At 44.2% G+C, this 22,818-nt stretch overlaps 1 protein-coding gene across 6 annotated transcripts in view; it reads left to right on the top strand.

The window, feature by feature from the left end:
• Positions 1-22,818, top strand: part of ST3GAL4 (ST3 beta-galactoside alpha-2,3-sialyltransferase 4) — a 520,175-nt gene that overhangs the window by 385,022 nt on the left and 112,335 nt on the right. For all 6 annotated transcript variants that reach the window (XR_013594038.1, XM_078640129.1, XM_078640132.1 and 3 more), the window contains 3 exons: positions 13,659-13,733; positions 18,973-19,070; positions 21,416-21,479. Coding sequence is in view for 5 of the 6 variants with exons in the window: in XM_078640129.1 (XP_078496255.1) it covers positions 13,659-13,733; positions 18,973-19,070; positions 21,416-21,479 (237 nt within the window). In the remaining variant the exon portion in view is untranslated. The remainder of the gene's footprint in view (positions 1-13,658; positions 13,734-18,972; positions 19,071-21,415; positions 21,480-22,818) is intronic.

The following is a 22,818-nucleotide window of genomic DNA, read 5'->3' as shown; positions in this document are numbered from 1 at the left end:
AGCGATCTCCTCATTGACGCAAGCCTCTACTCCAAACCCCAATGCCTAGCACCCACTGAACCAAAAAACAATGCTACATGGTCAACCTTCGGCACACACTCGGAAGAAGAAATTGGCAAACTGCTCAGCACCCTGAAAGCATCCAATCACCTCACGGACCCCCTCCCTGCCTCCGCAGTAAAAGACTTTACCCCTTTGCTTCTCCCTCTCTGGACTAAAATTATCAACAGCTCACTCCAACAAGGAAGCATACCTGACTCCCTCAAAGTTGGTCAGGTCACACCTCTACTAAAGAAACCTACAGCCGACCCCTCTGATCTCAACAATTACCGTCCCATCACCAATATTCCTACTCTCGCCAAACTGTTGGAAAAATGCGCACAACTACAATTGACTAAACACATTGAGCAATTTGATCTCCTCAACACCCACCAGTCAGGCTTCCGAGCAGGACACAGCACAGAAACTGCTATGACTCACAAAATTGACGACGCACTTCAAATGCTAGACCAAAACGACACCTGCCTCCTCATCCTTCTAGATCTCTCTTCAGCATTCGACACCGTTAAACATGAGAATCTACTAGAACTACTAAACACAAGAATGGGTTTATCTGGAACTGTTCTCAAGTGGTTCACTTCCTTTCTTCACAACAGGTCGCAGAAATTCAAGAGCAACAACCTGATGTCCTCGCCAATACCTGTAACGCTAGGCGTCCCCCAAGGATCCTCTCTATCCCCAACTTTGTTCAACCTAGTCATGGAACCTCTCACCTCCTTGCTACAAGCATCCAACGTAAACTTTCACATGTACGCCGATGACACTCAGCTATATCTCAAGCTACAATCCCCCAAAGACATCTTGCGTCTGAACTCAACGATCAGAAGCACCCAATCTTGGCTGGCTGATAACCACCTCAAACTCAACGCTATGAAGACTGAGTTCCTTCTGATCTCACCTCCCACGAAAATATCTACCACACAAACATGGCTTAAGCACCTAACAGCACTCAATGTCCAACCGACCATAGTGGATTCAGCAAAATCTTTAGGCATAACACTTGACACCAACCTCAACATGCAGCAACATATCAGCAAGGCAACAAAGGGAGCGAACTTCCAGATCAATACTCTGAGGAAACTTAAACCCTACCTCCCAGCCAAAGACTTCCAAACAGCAGTACAATCGCTAGTCATCCCACGTATTGAATACGGCAGCACCGCCCTCTGCGGACTCCCCCTAACTACTACCGCACCACTAAGAGCTTCTCTGAATGCTGCAGCGAGACTCATCACTGGGTCAAAAAAGCACTCCCATATTACCCCTGACTTGAAATCCCTGAATTGGCTGCTTTTTGAAGCCAGAATACATCTGAAAATCGCCTGCATGACACACAAGGCGGTACACCTAAACTCACCCGGCTACCTCGCTCAGAAACTGACAATCTCTGGGGGAATTAGAAACACGAGAGGCACAAACAATCTTCTGCTGAAACCTCGAAGATTCCGGAAGGAAAAAACATACAAGCGCTCCTTCTCAGGATTGGCGCCTAGGATTTGGAACTCACTCCCTCCCGAAACCAGGCTTATCTCTTCCACTACACTCTTTAAAAAAGAAGTAAAAGGTATCCTCATGGCTAAATACACTTGATCTATTATCTCGAACTCTGTTAACACCCTGCACCGATCTGTACTACATGCTTGACCCATTTACTTATTTGTATGAGTTGTCTTATTACTCACGTGATGGGCTTTGCAGCCACCTATTTGTACTGTGTGATCTATTGATTTATTGTTTGACTATGTTCCCTCATGTACCCCTCTATGTAAAGCGCTCTGATATCTGTTGAAGATCTAGTTCGCGCTATATAAAACTTTGAAATAAATAAAACTTTGAAATAAAAAACAAGAAAAAAAAATGTAAAATATGTTTTGGAATCAAAAATTAAAAACGATGACAAATGCTGACTGAATGTGTAATTTAAAATGTGTATTACAAATGAGCTTCTTTGACGAATTATTCAGCCATCTTGCTTGGGGACACGTTTTTAGAGGGTCAGTGAAAGTGACAAAAGACAAACAATGTCACTTCTGAAGACATATTTTTTTTGCCTATCCGTTTCATTATGTTTATTTTTGGGCATAATGGAGGTTGGATGCTTACTAACGTTTTTATGCGTGGTAAAATTCTGCGTTCTTTTATTCTGTGTGGTAAAGACATTTGCGATGTAAAATTCGCGTGGTAAAGCCATGCGTTGTATTTGAAATCGTGGTAACATCATATATTCCTCGCAGAGCTGCTTGCGGGCCCCAGGAGTGCGCCGCCTCTTGCGCTCAGTTTCTCTGATGTGGTGCCGTCGGCGGCGGTGCAGCAGTAGGGTTGTCTGTGATATCACCCCCTACTTAGATTGACAATGGCGTGGATGTTCCGGACTGTCGGATCCATGCGTTTCTGGGCCGGTAGAGAGGGCGCGTGGGTGATCCTCAGACCGGTAAGACAATCCAGAGTTTCATTGCACCTTTCTCGCCTCATCTCCCCGTGTTTGCGTGCACTATTGCCGAGCTTGAGTTTCCTCAGACCTCTGCCTCGACAGACACCGGGCAGCGCATTTTTTAATTTTTTTAATTTATTTATGCGTTTTTATATAGCGCGGACTTTACCCGAAGGCGTCAGAGCGCTTCACAATAGGAACAGAAAATTACAAATGAACAAATTACAAAAGCAGACGATAAGTTACATGAGGTAAAAGTGACAATTGTGAGCAAACAAAATACATGAGGTAGGAAACAGTGCATTACAGGAGGACAGAGAGACAAGTGTGCAGGTTACAAGTGAAAACAAATTACAAATAGAGGTAATATACTGCAATATATGCTAGAAACTGAGGCACAAGAACAAACGTTATGTAGTCAATGGTGGCACTTGTGCAAGTATCAAAAGCAAACAAAATGTGAGAGCAGGTGCCCCGCCTCCGACCGTGCCATAAGTGTGCTCAGTGGCAGCAGCACCCAGTGATCCTGCAGGGAGGCGAACAATGGTAGACCCCGAGCTGGTGAACCACCATCACCACGGACAGGCCAAGGAATACGTACCAGGGCAGGCGTGTTTTCGGGCTGGGGCGGCTTGGCTGAAGGGGGCAGGCCACGCTCATGGAGGGCGCAGGGGCACCTGCCCGACTTCGAGGTCAGAAGCAACATTTCCAGTGATTACAGGGGATCCCGGACACCTTTAGCAGCAGGGGAGGCCACCCCACCAGGTTGACCTTCCCTGTGCGGAGGCTGAGAGGGGACTAGTGCGCGAAGGGTCACAAGTTAGAACAGTGGCCGGGCGGGTGTGCCATCTCTTCCCTCACCGCGTCCCAGGCCCCAAATGGACTAGAATTTGGCCGGGTGAAACATGAGGTGACCCAGGAATCTTCTCTCATTAATTACCTCTTCTCCTGGAGCAAACTGTATTGACTCCTTAAGATGCTATGGATGGATAGAATTACTGCATGGGGAATTTACTACACCATATGCCGGGCAATATAATTAATTAGGGCTGGAATCACCCCAAAGTTGTATCCTTAGGAGAACACATTCTTAAATAGGGGGCGGGGGTGAGGCCAGGCTACTGCTCAAAAGGCGAATGAGCGGTGGAATCGCCTCTGAATTATTATCCTTGCCTGGTGTGTTCGAGCCAGGGAGCAAAAGTTAGGCGAGGCTGCCTTACGGAGTGCCTGTATCTGTGATGGCTACAGAGAGTTGTAATTCCGCTCCAATATCTGGGCAGCCGAGGTTTGACCTATTTAGGCGGCCAGGAAGGTACCCATATGCCTATGGCTACACTATATAAAACTCTACTTAGAATTAAAATAAATAAATATTCTTAGTTCAGCCCTGAAGGCAGGCTAAGATCCAGGGACTGGATCCTATGCGGTGATTGACCACATCATACCAACACAGGTATCCCATTGTAGACCGTGTCATGCGTCCGGATTGTTTATTTTATGTGCAATTTGACATCGGAGGGCCTCTCAATGGTGGCAGGAGAACAAGTGTACTGCATGCTAGTTACATTGTTACATAATTGCCAAAGTCTCAGATTGCTTGTGGGGCATGTTCCTAACTTCAGTGTAAGACTGGGTGACGTTTCCTTAAGAATGGGCGACTCTTTCACCTTTACAATATGGGCAGGCAGGATCTTTAGGAGCCTGGGTGTATGTTTTTTTACTAATATGGTTCAGCTCATGGTTTAGGAAAGGGCTTCCGGAGTAGGTGCCGCGACTCCGGATGTGCATTTGGTTTGGCTTATTGTTGCTGGGTGTGTGGGGCCGGTAGAATAGTCTAGTCGTTTTGCTCCTCCTTACCCATTTGAGTGCAATTCCAACAGAATTTACCTACTTGTTTTGTCCTCCTCAAATACTTTTGCAACCCCACCGAAAGGTCCCTTATTTATATACGGGTTGCTGGTGCTACCAGTGCTCATACTGGGCTACGACAATGCAGTGTCTTCTTTACCTCCCCTTTGTTTGCCCTAGTCACCAGTCCAAGGTTTGAGAAATTAAGTTCATGAGGACTCCAAGTGACCAGTAACATATTTAGATCTGGCTTACCCCGGTTTGGAAAGTTATTTATTTTATTTATTTATTTATTTATTGCATTTGTATGGCGCAACAGCTACCCTGAGGGTTTCCCGGCGTCTTGGATCTATGTTACACATGGAATGAGGGGGAGGGGCTCTATTGATTGAACAACCATGATTTAATTCCCTTCCGGAACCGAAGGTAGTAAGGTTCCAGGCGTAGTAGGAGCGGGAGTGCGTTCCACAGTGCTGGGGCCAGATGGGCAAATGAGCGGCCGCCCATCCGAGCCCGGTTGACCCTGGGAACCACAAATTTTGCCTGGTTCATGGAGCGAAGATTACGGAGGGTATATATTTCTGGGCGATCTTACATAGATATTCGGGTGCTTCTCCTGAACTAATCTTAAACATGTAGCATAGTGCCTTAAATTTTACTCTGCTAGCAATCCTTAACCAATGAAGTTAAAGTTAGGAGTGGCCCCTCGAGACACCCCCCAGTAAGTTGTACATGGTTTTTTCAGGGGTTGATTCTAAACCTAGGCAAGGTTTAAGTGGAAATCGTTCGCCCAGGCTTCAGTATTGTTACTTTTGCCTCCGGTGTTTTACAGGTATCCCTGCCACTAAGCAACGGTTTCCACTCACAAGCACAGCTCTGAACTTTACCCTGTATAATCATCGCAGGGCAGGTGTGGGGCATTATGAGGCTCGGTCATTGGTAAAGAATGCTTAGGAGTTGATTGAAGTCCATTTCCAACTGCCCCACAGGGCGAATGTTTTAGGCCACATGGCTTGGGAAGGGCTTTTGTAGTAGAGCCTGGTTGAAGAGCTAACGTCGGCCAAGTGCGTCTTGTGCTTTCTTCGCACTGTTAAGTCTCGGTCACAAGCTGATCTTATCAGGGTGAGCGGGCTGGGGGGTCAGGGAGTGCCAATGCATCAGAAGCACTGAGCAGCTTTCAATCAGGTGTGTATGGTTGATTCTGATGCAAGGGGCCTCTGTTAGACTGAAGCTGTAATTCTCCCCTGCCAAAAGTCACCATGTTACACACTTGATATATTCGACCCAGCATTTTATCTAGGTTACAGCCTCTTGTGTAAGTGTGGGCCAAAAATCCGTTCCGCTCTCGTAATTTGCGAATTTTCGGCAATTTCGCGATCCATGAATCTCGCGAAATTGCCACAAATCCGCACGCGGGCGGATTTTTTTTTTTGGACCCACAGGAAGCACTTACAGTTAAGGCAGGTGCCCCAGTTGAAGCTAACCTTGTAACCATTTTAGAATGGCGCCGGCAAGCTGCCAGAGTTGAAGTTGCAACTTCAACTCTGGCAGCTTGCCGGCGCCATTCTAAAATGGTTACAAAGTTAGCTTAAACTTGAGCACCTGCCTTAACTCTGTAAGTGCTTCCTGTGGGCCAAAAATTAAACCTCAACAGGAAGCACTTACAGATATAAAGCAGGTGCCCGAGTTGAAGCTCAAATTCAGTAACGTTTTAATCAGCCCAAAACATTAGTGAGCACGTTCGAGGTTGGGCAAGTGTGCTTTAATCCCATATCTGCCGTCGAAAATTAGCTGTAATACTCGAGGGAGGTCTTTGCATCCATGAGTTTTTCGAGCGCAATCCCCATGTAGTTCCTGTGACCAGGAGGCTGCTTTCTCCTCCCCTACTGCCCTGCTCGCTCTCTGACCCTTTATACACAACAGGCATGTTGACACACATAGAAGCCCCGCACCACACACTAGCAGTATCAAACGTCTTCCCGCCCTTTCCAACTATGATGGTTAGCTCACTCAAGAGACATCGACGCCTTTTGGCGCGGTGGCAAAGTTACAGGCACACATGGTCACTGCAGGCAAATCTTCTGGCCCTATACGCAGCTGCATTGTAGGAAAAGCACTATACATTTACCCAACGAGGTAGCACTTACTGATTAGCCAGTAGAGTACTCCAGTTGATTAGAGTGCAAATCGCAAAAAAATCCGCAAATTCGCTGATTTTTTTGCGGGCGCGAGTAAGGGAGTGGACTGGCGGTCCACTGATGGGAGGGGTGGCCCCTCCCAATAATTGGCAATCACCGGATGGCGACGGCCGCGGTGCAATTTGGCTCATCCAGCGGGCAGGCGGCTTAGGGGCTGGCCTGCCCTGGGATCGCCCGTAAGATAACCCACCATGTTGGCATATTGGTTATGCAAATAAATCTGCAGCAAATTTCTCCACTAAGGTGTGTGGTTTATTTATGTATGTTGCTGTATGAGAACGGAGGAATGTTGCCGATATTGGCACTATGGTATCTAGCCGCTCTGCAGCTTGGGGCTGCCGTGGCATCTCTGGGGAGGGCGCTCACTGGGGGTACTCTATCAGCCTGCCAGTGTTATAAGAGCCCTTCTTAAAGACCAGCAGAGGCGGAGTGGTAATCACGAGGGCGGAGTGGTAATCACGAGGGATAGAGCCCGTGCTGGATGGAATCATTTAAAGGTGCACACCTTTTGTGTTTATTATTGCATCGTGGCTGTATTCTCAACAATAATATGATTTTAGAGCATTTATGAAAGCGCTATTGCCGTTCCTAAGCCCTGTAAAGTCTAGGAATGACGGCCGGGTCGTCCTTGCTGGGATTGAGCTCGTGTCCTTCAAACCATCGCTTTTGTCAGTGCTTCTTAATTAAGCTGCCCAACTTGCGGCTTCTTTACTCTAATGTAGTCACTTACCCAGGTTTCACAACAGCACTGACAATCTAGTGTTCTTTGGTCATGCAGTGCTGTCTTCCTCCTTTACGGTGCACGACCAATGTGAGCAGTGGCAAGAAACAAGCTCAACAAGCATTGGCAAAACCAATATTTTTTGCTCATGCAACATCCTTTGCATTTGTCAATGTTGTTTGCGGACGACATTGATTTGATTTAAATCATGGAAAAGCCAAATGAATTTGATGAAATGAATCTACATTCATGAAAGGCAATACGTAATCCAATTAAAACAAATTTTGAAATCAATAGGAGTCCATTCATATTTGATGAACCAGAGGGAGTGCCCACATACTGGGATGCGCACACAATCTGTGTGCACACATTATTGAGACTTTTACACATGTTGCACAGCAGCGCTGGTTGCTGTGCCACATTGCTAAGAGTAAAGGAAAAAAATGTGTGCTGCAGGCAGCATTGGTCATCTCATACCACTATTATTTTCTTTACTGTCGGCCATGTTGTACATGCCTTAAAACATTGACAACGCCAATTGATATCACATAGGCGACACTTATTTCCTGATATTATGGCAGTGCTCCCTACTCTGGTAAGCACTCTATCACCTGCACGCAATATTGTATAAGCCGGCGCTCGCACTGTGCTTTGAGGAGTGCACCATTCTAGATTTACCAAATAAAGTCTACATGGTGGCTCCTTGCAAACAATCGGTTGGGGCTTAATTTAAAGATAAGTGGGCCATATCATAGCATATAATTTTAACAAAGTTATATGCTTCACCTGATGATACAAAAGGTTACATGTTGAGGGGAAAGCCAGCAGAATATAGTGATGAATTTACCAGTCGGTGAGTGACCAAGAAGAAAGTTGAGCAGTTGCTCTTGATTTATTTAAAGTGCAATAATGTGCTTCAGGAAATGAAAGTGCAAATTAAATTAGATAAGCTAAAATGTTTTTTAGAAGAAAAGCTTCTGCAACTTCATTTTCTCCCCGTAGGTATGGGAATGTCAAACATGGGCATCTTTAATTGAGCGAGAGTCTAGGCGTAACATGTCTAGGCCTAATTCACTGTTTCAATATCCTCAGCCATCCGACTGGATCCAAAAGCTTTTGTGCAGTATTTCTGTGTGCAGGTAGGTGGCTCCATGCAGCTCCACACCTGTGTCATTCCGGTCCAGAAATGATATGGGGTGCATCCGTAGGCGTCACTCCTGCGAGCTGAGGTCAGTTGCTTTCAAGACTGTCTGAGCTCCCAGACACAGAGTCCCAAAAGCATTTTGGTGGACCAGTGGGCAGATTCCTAGACTTATTATCTTATTAATGGATAGAGTCCTGTCACAGAACAGGGAGGATGGAAGGTTCGGTGAGGAATCTGCGGCTAGATAGTCTCCACCAGAAAGAGCATTACTGAGGGTAACTAATTTGTTCTACTGATAGAAACTTTTAGTAGGTGATTGCTCACCTTCTGAATAGATACTAAAGCAGTACCTAATTGGAGGTAGGTTGTGAATGGACTCGAACCGGAAAGTCTTATAAAGACCTGAACAGGAAAAATGCCCCTCTCAGCAGACCTTACCGTCCAGTCAATAGTACTTCATGAACGTACGGAGAGACACCCAAGTAGCCATCTGGCAAATGTCCAGGACAGGGATTTTGTGTGTCAATGCAGTGGCAGCAGCTTTGTCCCTGGTAGAATGAACACACAGTCCTTCCAGATGCTTTTTAGTGTAGCTGATCTTAATACAGAGCACGATCCACAAGAGACGGGTTCTCTTCTGTACAGATGTGCCTCTCTTCGCTAGTGTAAATGCCACAAAGAAGTGATCGTCCAACCTGTGGCCTTTCGAATAATCAACGTAGAAACTCAATGCTATCTTAGTGTCCAAGTCATGGAGTCTTGCCTCCTCCTCACAGGGGTGAGGCAGAGCATAGAACGTCAACAGGGTGATGCTTTGACCGACGTGGAATGGTGTCTCGACTTTTGACAGAAATGGTGCCAGAGTCTGCAGAAGCAGCTTGCCTGGAAAGGATGTGGTTTATGGTGGTGGAAGGGTAGAGGAGTCTGCTGCTGACCCAATCGTAGTCCAGTAACCACCACTGCAGATCTTTCATAGTTTCATCTGAAATCTGAACACGGTTGCAGTGGGGCTCTTGATGGTGGGCCCACTCAATGTTTAGATCCCACTGCAGAGCCTGCATATGCCACCTGGCATGCTGGATGAGTAGGAGGCCATCTGTACCAGCAGCCTCGGAGTCGACTTTGCTGAAATCTAGGACTGAGGCTGAAAGATCAAGATCATTGCATGAGTGTCCTGGATCTTTCCTGAGGTAAAGGAAGGACACAGAACCGTATCCAGAATCGCACAGATGAAAGGGAGCATCTGAGAATGAGTTGGGTGTGACTTCGGCACGTTCATAGTAGGCCCCAAGGATGAGAGGAGATTTGACAAAGTCTGAGGAGGTTGGTAATTGCTTGAGGCGAGCCCACCGTCAACAGTTGGTATTTGAGGTATCGGGCACCCTCAACCTCCAAAGACATGCTACCATCACTGCTATCACTTCTGTGTCAGGGGGTCCTTGTTGTTAACACAGTATCACTTCTGTGATCACCAGAGGTGAACTGGTGAGACCAAAAGAGGGAGCACAGCAAACTACAAATACTTCTGTCCCACCACAAACCAGAGGTAACACCGGTGGGCCGACCGGATGGATATATAGAAATAGGTGTCCTGCAAGTCCAACGCTGCTATCCAGGTGGGCCAGCTGGATGGGTATATTGAAATAGGTGTCATGCAGGTCCAATGCTGCTATCTAATCACCAGGGTCTAAGGCAGACAAGACCCGGGCTAGTGTATCTTGAATTTTTCCCACCAGAAGAAGGCATACAAAGGTCACACTTCTAGAATAGGCCAGAGAACTCTACCCTTCTTAGGCACCAGGAAATAGCAGGAATAGCAACCATTTCCTACTTCTAGCATAGGCACCCTCTTTGGCCATTTGAGAGACGTGGAAGTGTAGAAAGGAGGGGAGGGGGCTTAGCCCTTCCCAACCATATTCAGGACCCACCTATCTGATGTTATTGCCTGCCAACCCGACAAGAACTATTAGATCCTGCCTTTCACTGGGTGGCTGAGCTCCACTAAGGGCCTTCTAAAGAGGGTTTTGCAGGTGGAGTTGGGGGTGGCGGGGTTGTAGGGTAGTGGATTGAATGGCCCTTTGACCTTGGATGTGAGGGCAGTGGGTACCACAGCCACGACCTCAAAGTTGCTGGGCGCCATGCTGAGGTTTGATTGGCTGACGGTATGGGTTACCTCTGCTTTAGGTACAAAAGGAACAGTAGGGCTGATCTGACTGATGAGGTGGGGCAGTTAAGCTCAGGGAACGTGTCATGGCCCTCCTCTCCTTGAACTGCTCAAGAGCGGAGCCCGCCTTATCCCCAATCGGGAGAGTCCCATTGATCAGCATGCCCATGATGGACCACTGGACAGCGTCTGAAAAAACAGTGCACCATAGCCAGGCATCGCAGCGAATGGCAACACTAGTGCTAATAGCCTACTCGATGAAATCAGTGTTGTCCAAGACCCAATGCATTGTGAACTTGGTAGCATCCCAACTGTACTGAATGACCTGGGAAAAGACAGGCTGGTGATCTTCTGGGACACCTAGGAGAACTTGAGACCTGAAGTTTCATGGGGTGTGGGAATAGCACCCCAGCTGGCATTCACTGACCAGAGAGCCAAGCTGGTGGATGAAAATACTTGTTTTTCAAATGTTTCAATACATTTTGACTCTCTATCTGGGGAAGCAGTTGGGAAGGTGTTGGGACTGTTCTTCATTGAGGACGCTTGCACCGCCATACTTTCATCTAAGGGGTGCTGAGATAGAAAAGCTGTATGAGCCAAGGCAGGGTGATGGCTTCCTACAATTTGGTGGTTGACTGGTGGACATGAGCTAGGTTTGACTCATGCCCCCATTAAGGTGTCTGTTAAGCCCTTGTTAAATGGCAGAAGGAGGCCAAAAGCTGTTTTCCCTTGCTGGACAACTACAGTAAATACATAAGTCTTTACCTCCAAGGTGGGGAACTCGAGTTCAAGGACTTCATCATTACCATGGCCTAGGCAGCGGACTCCTCTGTTGCTGGTCCAGGGGGTGAGAGGAAGCCCACTTCAGGAGAGGTATCAAGACCACTAGCCTCCTGCAAGCCATCAAACCAATCACCATCTTGATAGGGCTAGGCAAACTCATCACCCGCACCATAACCATTTTCCATACCATGCCAAAAAGTTAATGTAGTGTGTATTGTCACACCCTATGAGGGTGTGAGAGCAAGTGGAGGAAGCAGCACCGCAACAGTCATCGGGTGTGGCCAAACCATCACCGTATCGGACAGTAAAATGGTTAGCTTCCTGGCCGGCATCCATGGATACAGTACTGGTGCCCGCTGCACCCGTACTGGAGCCCAAGCCATGATAACAGACTTGGAGCATCCAGCTGGTGAAGACGACAAACACACCACCAGTACTCCAGGTGAAGGGCCTCTTGCACACTTTAGACATTTTGAAAAGATATTGAGGTTGAGTGTCTGAGAGACAAAAGAGAGCATCTGGAGGCACGGAAAGAAAAGAACTAATGTCAGTGCAAAAGAGTGGCGCTCGGCACAACATTTCCGGAACTGAACGTCATCGATGCAGAGCTCCACAGAACCACCTTCAGGCACGCAGACGTACAGCTGGCATGTTTCCAGATCCAGTCTATCGACTGGGCAATAGCCAAAAGGTAAGGAATCTGCAGCTAAAAGTCTCGATCAGAAGAGATGTTTTTTAATTAAAGTCTTCAATATATGCTACCTGTCCCTAAATGGACAATGCTGCTGCTGTTCAAACAGTAAAGAAGACCAACACCATAAAGGGTAAACAAAGGTATTCTACTCCAAGATAAACGGCTTTCAAAGACACTTTCCAAGATAATTTGTTCTAGCGTCTGCAATTTACACCCAGTCCTCATGCAGCCAAGAGAAGTTTACTGAGCAAGTGTTACAAATGCCTCATACAGTGATATGAAAGAGCTGAAATGCATTCATATTTTACTTTTTCAAAGTTTTGAAAGAATTAGAGGAATAACTAAATATAAAAAATCCTAAAGAATGAATGCACCAATCCTAATAGTGTCTCTATTAAAAGCTGGAATGTATACACTGTATACACTGTATCCCACAAATGACCCAAGCTTTCTGTTTTGCAGGCCTTATATTCAGATTTTTATTAAACTGTTAATTAAAACCGTAACATGCTAACGACATATTGATACTCGATAAAATATTAAAATATATAAGAATTCATAAAAATTATGTACACATTTGTAAATCTGGAACTACAGATACATTTTAAAGTCCAAAGAGCAACATTTCAAATTAGTTGAATATATCACAATTGGCCGTTTGATCCAAAAAAGGGTGTCACAATACTTGTTTCTAAAGGTTTAGCTTCCATCGACATTGATTTATGCAATAAGAATGGGGCTTGTCAGTTTCTTAATACTGGACATTGTGCAGTGCAGTTAAAATGATCTTAACAAACTTCCCAGCTCTTGCTAGAACTTGGGCTGAATAGTTACAGAAGCACAAATCAGATGCTTCCCTGCAGTGTCTCAGTAACTTTTCCCGAAAAACTGGAAGCAGTAGGCGTCGGCGGTCGTTGGCAAGATGAGGGCAACAACATAACAAATGTAACCAGGACTCGTATGGATAACTGCAGAGCCTTTATGTTAGTTGGCCATTCCTCAGAGCCCACAGCGGGTTAAAGTCATAAATTGGAAGGGCTAACAACCTCATATAAATGATTTTATTGCTGTTGAAACAGTAAAGAAGACCAACACCATAAAGGGTAAAGCAAAGGTATTTTACTCCAAGATAAACGGCTTCCAAAGACACTTTCCAAGATAATTTGTTCTAGCTTCTAGCGTCTGCAATTTACACCCAGTCCTCATGCAGCCAAGAGAAGTTTACTGGGGATGCTGTCTTCACCAGAAAGGGCATTACCATAAGTAAGTAACTTGTTCATCAACTAATATGGGAATGAGCAAGTGTTACAAATGCCTTGCACAGTGATATGAAAGAGCTGAAATGCATTCATATTTTACTTTTTCAAAAAGTCACATGAAAAAATGTTTTCTTCCAGGTACATATTAGCATATTAGAAGAATACTGTCTTGGAGCACGGCATTAATATTTTTGTATAATTTGTTTTAGTTTTGAAGGAATTAGAGGAATAACTAAATAAAAAAATACTAAAGAATGTATGGACCAATCCTAATAGTGTCTTGATGTGAGCTCTCTATTAAAAGCTGGAATATATACACTGTATCCCACAAATGACCCAAGCTTTCTGTTTTGCAGGCCTTATAAAGATGACCGTCGGATAGTGTGTTCTCCTGGAAGTGTGGAGGCCATGGCAACAGCATTCATAGAAAAGTGAGTATGCTGCCATGCTACATATGATTTAGGGGGGGAGTGCTGTGTCTTTTAGTAGTCTAATAGGTAAGAATGCTAGCAAGAGAGGTGTTTAAACATATATAGTTATACATATGTTCATAAGTCATTCAGTGTGTCTTTAATTGACATTACAATCTAATTGAAGATTCTTGAAGAGAGGAAAATTATTAAGAAAAATTATCACAAGCAGGTGTATACATTCATTATCTTTTAATATTGAAAGCAAACAAATCTTCATGTGTACAGTAGCAGTGGTTCACATAAAAAATATCATGATACATTAACCAGGGTCATCGCTTAGTTATAGACTGAATCAGATCCAATATGGTCTCTTATCCAAAATCCACTTCCTCTTCATGCAAGTGAGGGCAGTCAAGCAAAAGATACGGGGCTATAGACAATATGTCATATAATGGCTAAGTGAAGTTGGATTGTGCGTCAACGTTTCGGTCTCGGTCATTGTGTATCAGTGAGACCGTCTTCAGGACTTTGGATATTTCAAGATAAAGGACCAATCTGAGGCCTGATGTTCTAAAGTTGTGTGGGACTATTAATGCCTGCTGGAAAGTCATGCTGTTTGAAATCTAATGCAGCGTTAGATTCGAGCTGAACGTGCAGAGATTCCGGTGATATCTCCCACCCAGGTTGTCAAATGTGAATTCCTCGATTTTTTTTTTTTAAATTATTTTTTTGGTTTAATTGTTTTTATTTTTTTTATTTTCATCCACATGGTATCATTTTGTGAAACCACTCAAAAATGTATGACTGAGCATCTTTTGCATCACCAAAATCATGAATAGATGTGGTCTCCAGCAGCATGACTTTCTAGCAAGCTTTCATATTCCCAGTCAACTTAAGAACATCTGGGACAAGCAGTCACGTTTTTGCCCTCCTTGGGGCAGAGAAACTACTCTGGTTGATTTTTTTTTTTTAGACTACAATTTTGAACAGAATAGACAGTGAACACCTGGCTTTGTTGGTGCACTGTACCCTGCACTACCCTGCCTTGTTTGGTTGACTGAGTAGGGCGGCTGGGGTGTCGGCACCTCCTTGAAATGACTACATTCTATCTTGTCAATCAATGAGTTAGTGTTGATGATGATTTTGCCAAGACCATCACAGTGTGCCACAGGGATCACACCTTTCTCCTATCCCGTTCAATGTTTATGTACTATTGCTTCATCTATTTCTAGCTGATCTTGGTGTCATTTTAAGACTTATGCAGTTGATACTTAAAATTGAAGTTTGGCTATCACTGAATCTTTTAGCTGAATGGTTGAAGGGGTCTGATGTTTCTGCTATCATATGGAATAGGTGAATCCAAGCTGCATGAGCCTGAATGCCCAGAAATCTAATTGTCACTTGTTGTTCTAGATAACTGGAAAACAAGACACGAATTCTGGGCATCAGATCTTTAGGAAGTAAAAATGCAGGGATTTATTTTTCAACAGTGACTGCCTTGGACTGTCAGGTGAATTGGGCTATTGAGTCCTCTATGTTCCACCTAGAATTACATCGCAATTTCCATTATTTACTATCATTATTTACTATCACAGAAAACAGAGCAACAATTGCTGCAGCCATGAAAAGATCAAGGATTGATTAGGTACCAAAAAAATCTAGCATTATAAAGATGCTTGTATTGCAGAATTCTGCAGCTCATGCCCATATTTCCTGCAGACTTTATTTGTTGCATTGGTTGGTGGTGACCTCACGGGTCCAATTTAAAGCTATAACCCTCACCCATAAATCACTTATTTGGTGATCCTAAATATCGGATGCATAATTTAATCTACACTAGCATGTTAGTTTCTTGAGGACGACCAGAGAGAATGTCCCAGTTCCTTCACTGAGTTAATAAAAAGGCAGGAGGTAAATCTTTCCTGACCATTGCAAGCACTTTGTGGAACTCTTTCCCTGACAACTTGCAGCAGGCAACAGAATTTCTTCCTTTTTTGATGATTCTTAAGACTCCGCTCTTTTAAGCAATTGCATTTGGACTTTATCAGTTTCAGAATTTTTACTACTATCGAAATGTATTAATTAAGTGTTTGACATCAGACACATGACGTGATGTCGCGGTTTTTCTATACAAGAACGCATGGAAAGGTTTTCCAAAATGCAAAAGAACAAGGACGTACAACTGTTTTTTTTTTTTTTATCTTGGTAAAGAAGAAAGATTTAAGACTGGATCTGAAATAAGTCAACAGATGGGTAAAGCGGGCGTAGTTTCTTATGTTACTTCTGCATTTTACTTTTCCCCATTTTAATTGGGGACACTGCATAGCATCAGTAGGCCTACAAGACCTCCTTCCACCTGACCTTTGGTTTGAAGGCAGCTCAGAGATTTTCTCCAAGTCCTAGGCGGTGGCTGCAACCAAGAGAAAAGTGTAAACTACTCTACGAGTACTTGTACAACTGGCAAATAACCTCAGTGCATAAAGATTTCATCTTGCCTATCAAACCATCAAATTCTATTATCAAACCATTTCAAGTAGTAAAGTATATGGAAGCCACAGCAGACATAAACCTGGCAAAGTGACATCTTTAGAGGACTGTCATCAATACATACACATATGCTCTCTTCATGAGCAAGCTCAGCTCTGACTGATTGACCAGTGTAATCTCTAGGTGGCTTTAACTCATGCTTCTTTCTGGCCCCGAGTACCAGAATATATATGCATCCTCTCATTATAGCCTAAGGGCCTAGTGGACATATAAGATTGGAGTCATTCTAAACATAGCACAGTGTTATTGGATCCGCAATTGGATTTAGCTGTTTTGACATACATGTGCACTGTGTTCTGCTTTCTTTATGTAGGTGCCCTACCCCGACCTCTGTATCATTATATATTACAGGTAGTTTAGAAAGTGTTTTTAGTGTGCAAACTAAACGTATTTTGATTTTATTTTCGTTATTTTTTTTTTTCTCATTTTGATTTGTCACCATGGGTGTTATTTTACAAAATTGATTACACCAGCTCTCCTAGGTCTAGTTATTCCATGACTCATGTCAAACTTCTGTTGTTAAATACTAAGGGCCAGATGTATCAAAGGGTTTTACCCATTTCGTGTCTATGGGAAAATGTGTTCATACATATGGCCTTAAATGTATTCAGTTTAGTGTTTTGTACTTATTGCAGATTGATGAAAAACATCTCTGTAGACCCAGCAAGAATATTTTGATTTATTAACTCCCAAATTATTAAATAAGTTCTTTGAGTGTATGCTTCTTCAAACTTTTCTCTGTTTTATAGTTTGTAACTGGTGGGGTGCCAGGCATTATGAACCCATCCTTCGATCAAGGCTTAGTTGATTTCTCCATATCCTCTAACCTTCCCTTTAGTTTCTTTAGGTCTGTTTTGTCAATCATTGAGTAAACTAGCGCAATTGGCAATTTTCTGTATTATGGACTTTTGGAACGCAAATCATAACTCTTTTCTTTAGCAACTAGACCCAGGCAAAATCCTTACTGCTACCGAGGGAGCGGCCAACAAACCTGTTTCCGTTCATTAATCCATTGGCTAAGTTAATAGAACAAAAAACTTAATACACTCTTGTAAATTGGTTGTTTAATGATCTTCTCCTTGTCTGAACTACTGTCTCAGTTAGAATTTCTTTTTTTAATAAAAGGTTTAGTAACCCTCATCCACCATTCAAGGTTGCAGTGTGACTGCCTGAGGTCTCAAGTCTCCATCTGGATCCAACACACAACTCGTATCAAGCCCGCCGATAATCCATTGATGGTTTTACGCATTATCATATCATCCAGTCCTATATTTTGTCTATAGGTCAAAGTCATGGCAACGTCCCCCTCATGCAAACAGCACTGGAGTACCACAGGAATCACTCATAAACCCAGATTCCATAGACAAAACTTTAGAATAGATTCTGTTATTTCACCTCTGAACTTTTCATGACCAATCCCCAGGTCTTTCTTTCCTCACAATAATGCATGACCTGCTTAGTAATTTAAAAAAAGCAAAATTAACAATTGATGTAACTTTGCTACCATTACTATTCCACCCGTAACTATCCTGCCCCCAACCTGCTGAGATCTCACTCTGTTCCCCCCAACATCACCTTGCACACCTCCCTTTTGAACTTATCATGGCACACCAATGGTTTCTTTTCACTCACACCAAGCATGTCTTTCTACAGCTGGACCACAACTTTTGCTCATCTTAATGGATGATTTGTACTAACACAAATCCATCCATATATTTCAATATTTCTATGAATTATTGATCGAACAATCCTTCTCATTCAGGAAATGGCTAATCTCACTCTTTTCCTCTGCCTCAAGATTTAGGCATCTGGATTAGTGCTCTGCATCACAATACCTCTCCTGCAAGAAAAAGTCCCTCAAACCTTTGAATTGTTTTTGCTTTCCAATTCCCCAATATTATTGAAGTGCTCATAAATTTACCCTATATAATTGACTTCTTATTCAACCGAGACATGGCCTTTGCTTAATTTGCTCCTGTGTCTGTGTACGGTATGTCACAGGCGGCGTGCCAGTATGTTGCCATCTTCAGCTTGGATGTTATGCTTTCCGCTGCTGCCCAACTCAACCCATACAATGCTGGTCCTCCAACCCCATCATCCCTCCAGCATCCACAACCAGGGCCTTGCAACGCAGTGCCCGTTACTTGTTTTTTCTCTCGCCTATGAACTCTGGCCTGTTGTTCGCTGTTTCTAACCATCTCTTCTCCCCCGGCACCCTTCCCCAAGTATTTTTTCCTATAGTTGTTTTTCTCTTTAATATATTGTTGAAAGAAGTTTTTTATTAATAATTCTCTTGTGCGCCTGTTTATAAAAACGGCTGAGTACGGTCTAAAGCGGAGCACTCTAGGCACCCTAGCTGCTCAACTGAAAATAATAGTACAGATAGCTGTAAGAACTTCTGGGTCTGGAATTCATGGCGTCCAAGAAGAGAGGAGATAGGCTTATTAAAACCTACTTTGATTATAAACATGTTTTTTAAGTGTTTCAGGCTCCCCTGTAGCTGTGTTAATATCCTAGTAGTCATGTCATTTATGAGATAAAATGTACTGTGTTGTGTGGCTACCATTGCAGGCACATTGTAACCTGCTCTGGGAGAGAGCCTGTCTTGGACACAGTATTTCTCACCCAGGATGGGAGATACTGCTCATGCTACTACCAAGATGATGTGTGCTCCTGTCCTGCATCAATAAACATTCTGCTTATATTGCAGCTACACCCGGGATCACCAGGCTTTTTTAGAGCCCAGTAACTTCTTCTGGGTGAAGACCAACTCTACCTATACACTCCCATTTGGCACCAGGGGAATTGGTAAGAAGCGCTTTTTTTGGTGTATCTAGATCTCTGCTAGACTTTGCTTTCCTTTTCTTCTTCACTCCTCTCTTTTGTCTCCTTTTGCTTCTGTGTCTCCATGAATGCCTCCCTTACATGCGTCGAAAGCTGCGTGAAGTAACGTCTGCGTGATGGAGCAACTGCGTGAAGTGTACAGGAAAGCGTAAGCGACATTGAGTCAACGGATCCTACTTACTTTCTCTGTTTCTAGCACATGTTGGCCTTATACTAACCATATTGCATTTCTGAAACAGACGTGCAGGTGAACAACATTGTCTTTTATCGCTCTCTTAATCTTTTTAAATTTGTAAATCTTTAGAGGAATAAAATTAACAATTGGTAATTGATTTTATAAAAGAAATGATTAAACCAGCTGTACAGTTATAGTGGTTAAATACAAAATAATATCACAACACTAAATTGACTCCTGAAATTTAACGCACACGTGCTCAGGAACCTGGATTAAAGATCAAATAAAAAGTAATTTGTAAATAGTAGCTGTTTGGATTTTGTCAACCATGTAAAGGTGGAAGGGTAAGGTAATGGAGGGGTTTATAAAACTAAACAAAATAGGGGCATATTTATGAGTTCTGGCGCATCTCTGCAAATCAGCAGGGATGCGCCAGAACTTATGCGTCATGCAAAATTACCCTTGCGTCACGGCGGATGCGCCGCATGTACAATGCGGCGCTCTGTGGCGCAAGGGTAGGCAGATGCGTGACGCATCTCATGACGTAAGGGCGGCGCATCGCTGGAGTCGCGTCGCAAGTGCGACGCGACTCCAGCAATGCTCGGGTGTGCTCTATACTTAACGTGCTGCGTCAGTCCTTAATTGACGTAGCAGCGTCGCACAAGTGCCTGCGTGAAACCTTGTAGATTTCACGCAGGCACTTTTGAGAGGCGCACCTGCCCCGGAACGCCCACCCTTCGCCGGAACGCCCACATGTGGCGCAGGGCTTTTCAACGTGACGCATCTGCCTAGATGCGTCACGTTGTAAATGGGTCGCAGGGATGTGCCACGTTTACGCTGCCATTGCGTGACGCAACGGCGGCGTAAACATGGCATAAGTCCGACATAAATCTGCCCCATAGTACTTAAATGTATGCCTGACAACTGCCATTCTATGAATGTCGAAAGTGAGTAACTGTTGTAGGGCGCACGCTTTGATGCCTTGCGAAGAAATTGAAAAAGCTCCGGTCCCAGGGTCTCCTTTTGTAGATTGTGGTCCACATTTGGGCAATACTTGATATCATTTGGTGAAAAAAAGTGCAGATCTCTGCATGTGGTTTTCACTTGAATAAGTCCTTTTGGGTGCAGTGAACATGTTTCTCCTCTCTGTTGATAGAGTTCCTAATTGGGTCCTAATCTTCTCTTATTTGGAGATCAAGGAATTTCCAGAAATTAAAATCATACTTGGGTGTTAACAATAATTTGTAAAGTGAGGGTTTTGTCCTGGTGCCTCCACTCTGCTCTTGAACAACTCTTCCCCTTTAAAAAACAAACCCGCCCAACCCTATCTTAGAGCCCTGGCGCTCTGTTCTCTCCCAAGCCCTTCTTCACTGATATTTTGCTAAAAGTGCTCAGGAGCAGAAGCAGGCGAAATGCGCCCAGGGTCTTGGTGAATGCGACAAAGTCAGACAGAACAGCCATAGTCTTGTCCGTGAGGTACAGTCGCAAAGAGCAAGCCTTGCATCCTTGTGGATGGAGCAGAGAAAGTCAAACCAAGCCTAGTGGCCTCCTGGTCTCCGGCCCAGGTAGACAAAACATGTCTGATCTCCACATGGATGCAACTTTTCTGGCTCGTCTTTGTCATTTGTCGTCAGGCAAATTGTGAGACCTCCTCACATGGCTTTGAAGAACTGACTGTAAGCCATAGGGGCTTCATGCTTACTGGACAGACCTCATTCACTGATCGCAGAATACAGAAACAAGGCTGTTCTGGCTTCTTAGAGGAGCTGGTCAAGGCAGAGGGGACCATGTGGTTCTGCTTTTAAGCACCAAAGGAGGGCAGTAGGGCTCACAAAAATATTGTCTGCTTTTATCTTTGGAGTTCTTTGAAGTCCAAATCCTGAATTGAATTGTATGTTCATCGAGCCCTAGTTTTATGCTTCGACTGGAGACGCTGCCGTACAAAAGACATGTGTGCAGTTGCACCCAGCGACCATCTGACCATGTAGAGTCAAATCATACCCGTGTGTGACCTTTTACAGTCTATACATTAAGAGGTTGCTGTTCACCATCACAGACCTCCATTTCCAACTATCAAGCCACTGCTCTTTGGGTTCTGCACCTCCAACATTAATTTTCGTTTCTCTCTTTGCAGAGGACCTGCTGCTCAAAGTCCTGACCATCACTTCAAAGTATAACCTTCCGCCAGAGATGAGTAGGTGAGCGCAGGTGAAATTTGAACCATTGGCATTGTTTAATTGTATAATTATAGGTGTCTCTTTGTGTCTTTGGTGATAACGTGATCCCAAAATGCACATGTGCTGAGCATGATCACAGCCATGTGCGGTCTTCAGGGTTCATGTCAGTGGAGTGGTATCTTTGTGACGTACCCATGGTTCCTCTTGAGTGTTATTATGTCCCATCTCTTAAGCAAGCGGCAGCCAGACAGGTGTTCCTATCATTGGAAAGCGCAGTCTTCCATTGAGCTTCTAGACTCCTTTCAGTTCCCCATGTTTAGGGATCATGATTGCATCATTTTAAGTCTGATTAGTGGGGCGCTTGCACCATTTATGAAGAACATCCTACAATCTATACTCGCTTTAAGTGGATGTATGATGTTACAACGCATGCTATTACAACGCATGCCTTTACGACGCAAGTTTTACAACGCAAGTCGTTACAACGACTTGCGTTGGGGGGCGCTGGATATATTATATAATTTACTATTCCATCTCCAGTCCCCGTGGATAGTAGGGAAGATGTTGGAAACTATTCCCTATCCTAGAGCGCCCCCCAGTGCAAGTCGTTGCAAAAGTTGCGTTGTAATGGTTGCATTGTAAAGGCACTTCGTTGTAAAAGTTGCGTTGTAAAGGATGTTCCCCACTTTAAGTGGCTTTGGCCCCGCCTCCTTCAGCCTTAGACCTATTTAGGCTTGATATATTCAGCCATTGGCTTGAGACACTGTCAATCACATCTTTCATCAGCTGACAGGAATGTTTCAGTCTCGCCCTGTTTGTTTTTGCTCTTTGGGTGTGCTCTTTCACCTCGATAAGGAATGCGTGAGCGCAATTTTACATCAACAATCAGTTGGCAAGGAGCCATGGGGCTCTGGGGAGCACCTGCTGACAAAAGCATCCAAAGTAAGGAATGACACAGGAATTAACGCAACACTCATTGCTTGTGTATGCCGCATTGCAGATGCTTTGTTTGTGCTTCAGTAGAAGAAGTGTGACATTTGCACAGTGCACACACACACACCCAATCTGTGCGTCACTGAAACGGCAGCACGTGTTTGTTTTCACGGTCTTTGCACTTCCCTGAGAGCTGATGAATCTGTGTGCGTCAAGGCTTTTGCGCATTGATGTCAGTCAGTTTATGATACAAGCGGTTACATGATTCCTGCATATTTTTCGTGTCTTTTCGTAACTAGCAAAAGCTAGTTCAGTACATGCCGGCTAAGTGTCACAGTTAAAGTTGTCAGCTATTGCGCAACATTTGCTAAGATTTTGTGGAAAGAAGAGGGTTCTCTGTGGTTCCTCATGTCCTCTGTCCACCTGC

This window comes from Lissotriton helveticus, chromosome 4_2 (genome assembly GCF_964261635.1).
Source record: "Lissotriton helveticus chromosome 4_2, aLisHel1.1, whole genome shotgun sequence".
Lineage (NCBI taxonomy): Eukaryota > Metazoa > Chordata > Amphibia > Caudata > Salamandridae > Lissotriton > Lissotriton helveticus.
This window is presented reverse-complemented; position numbering and strand designations above follow the sequence as displayed.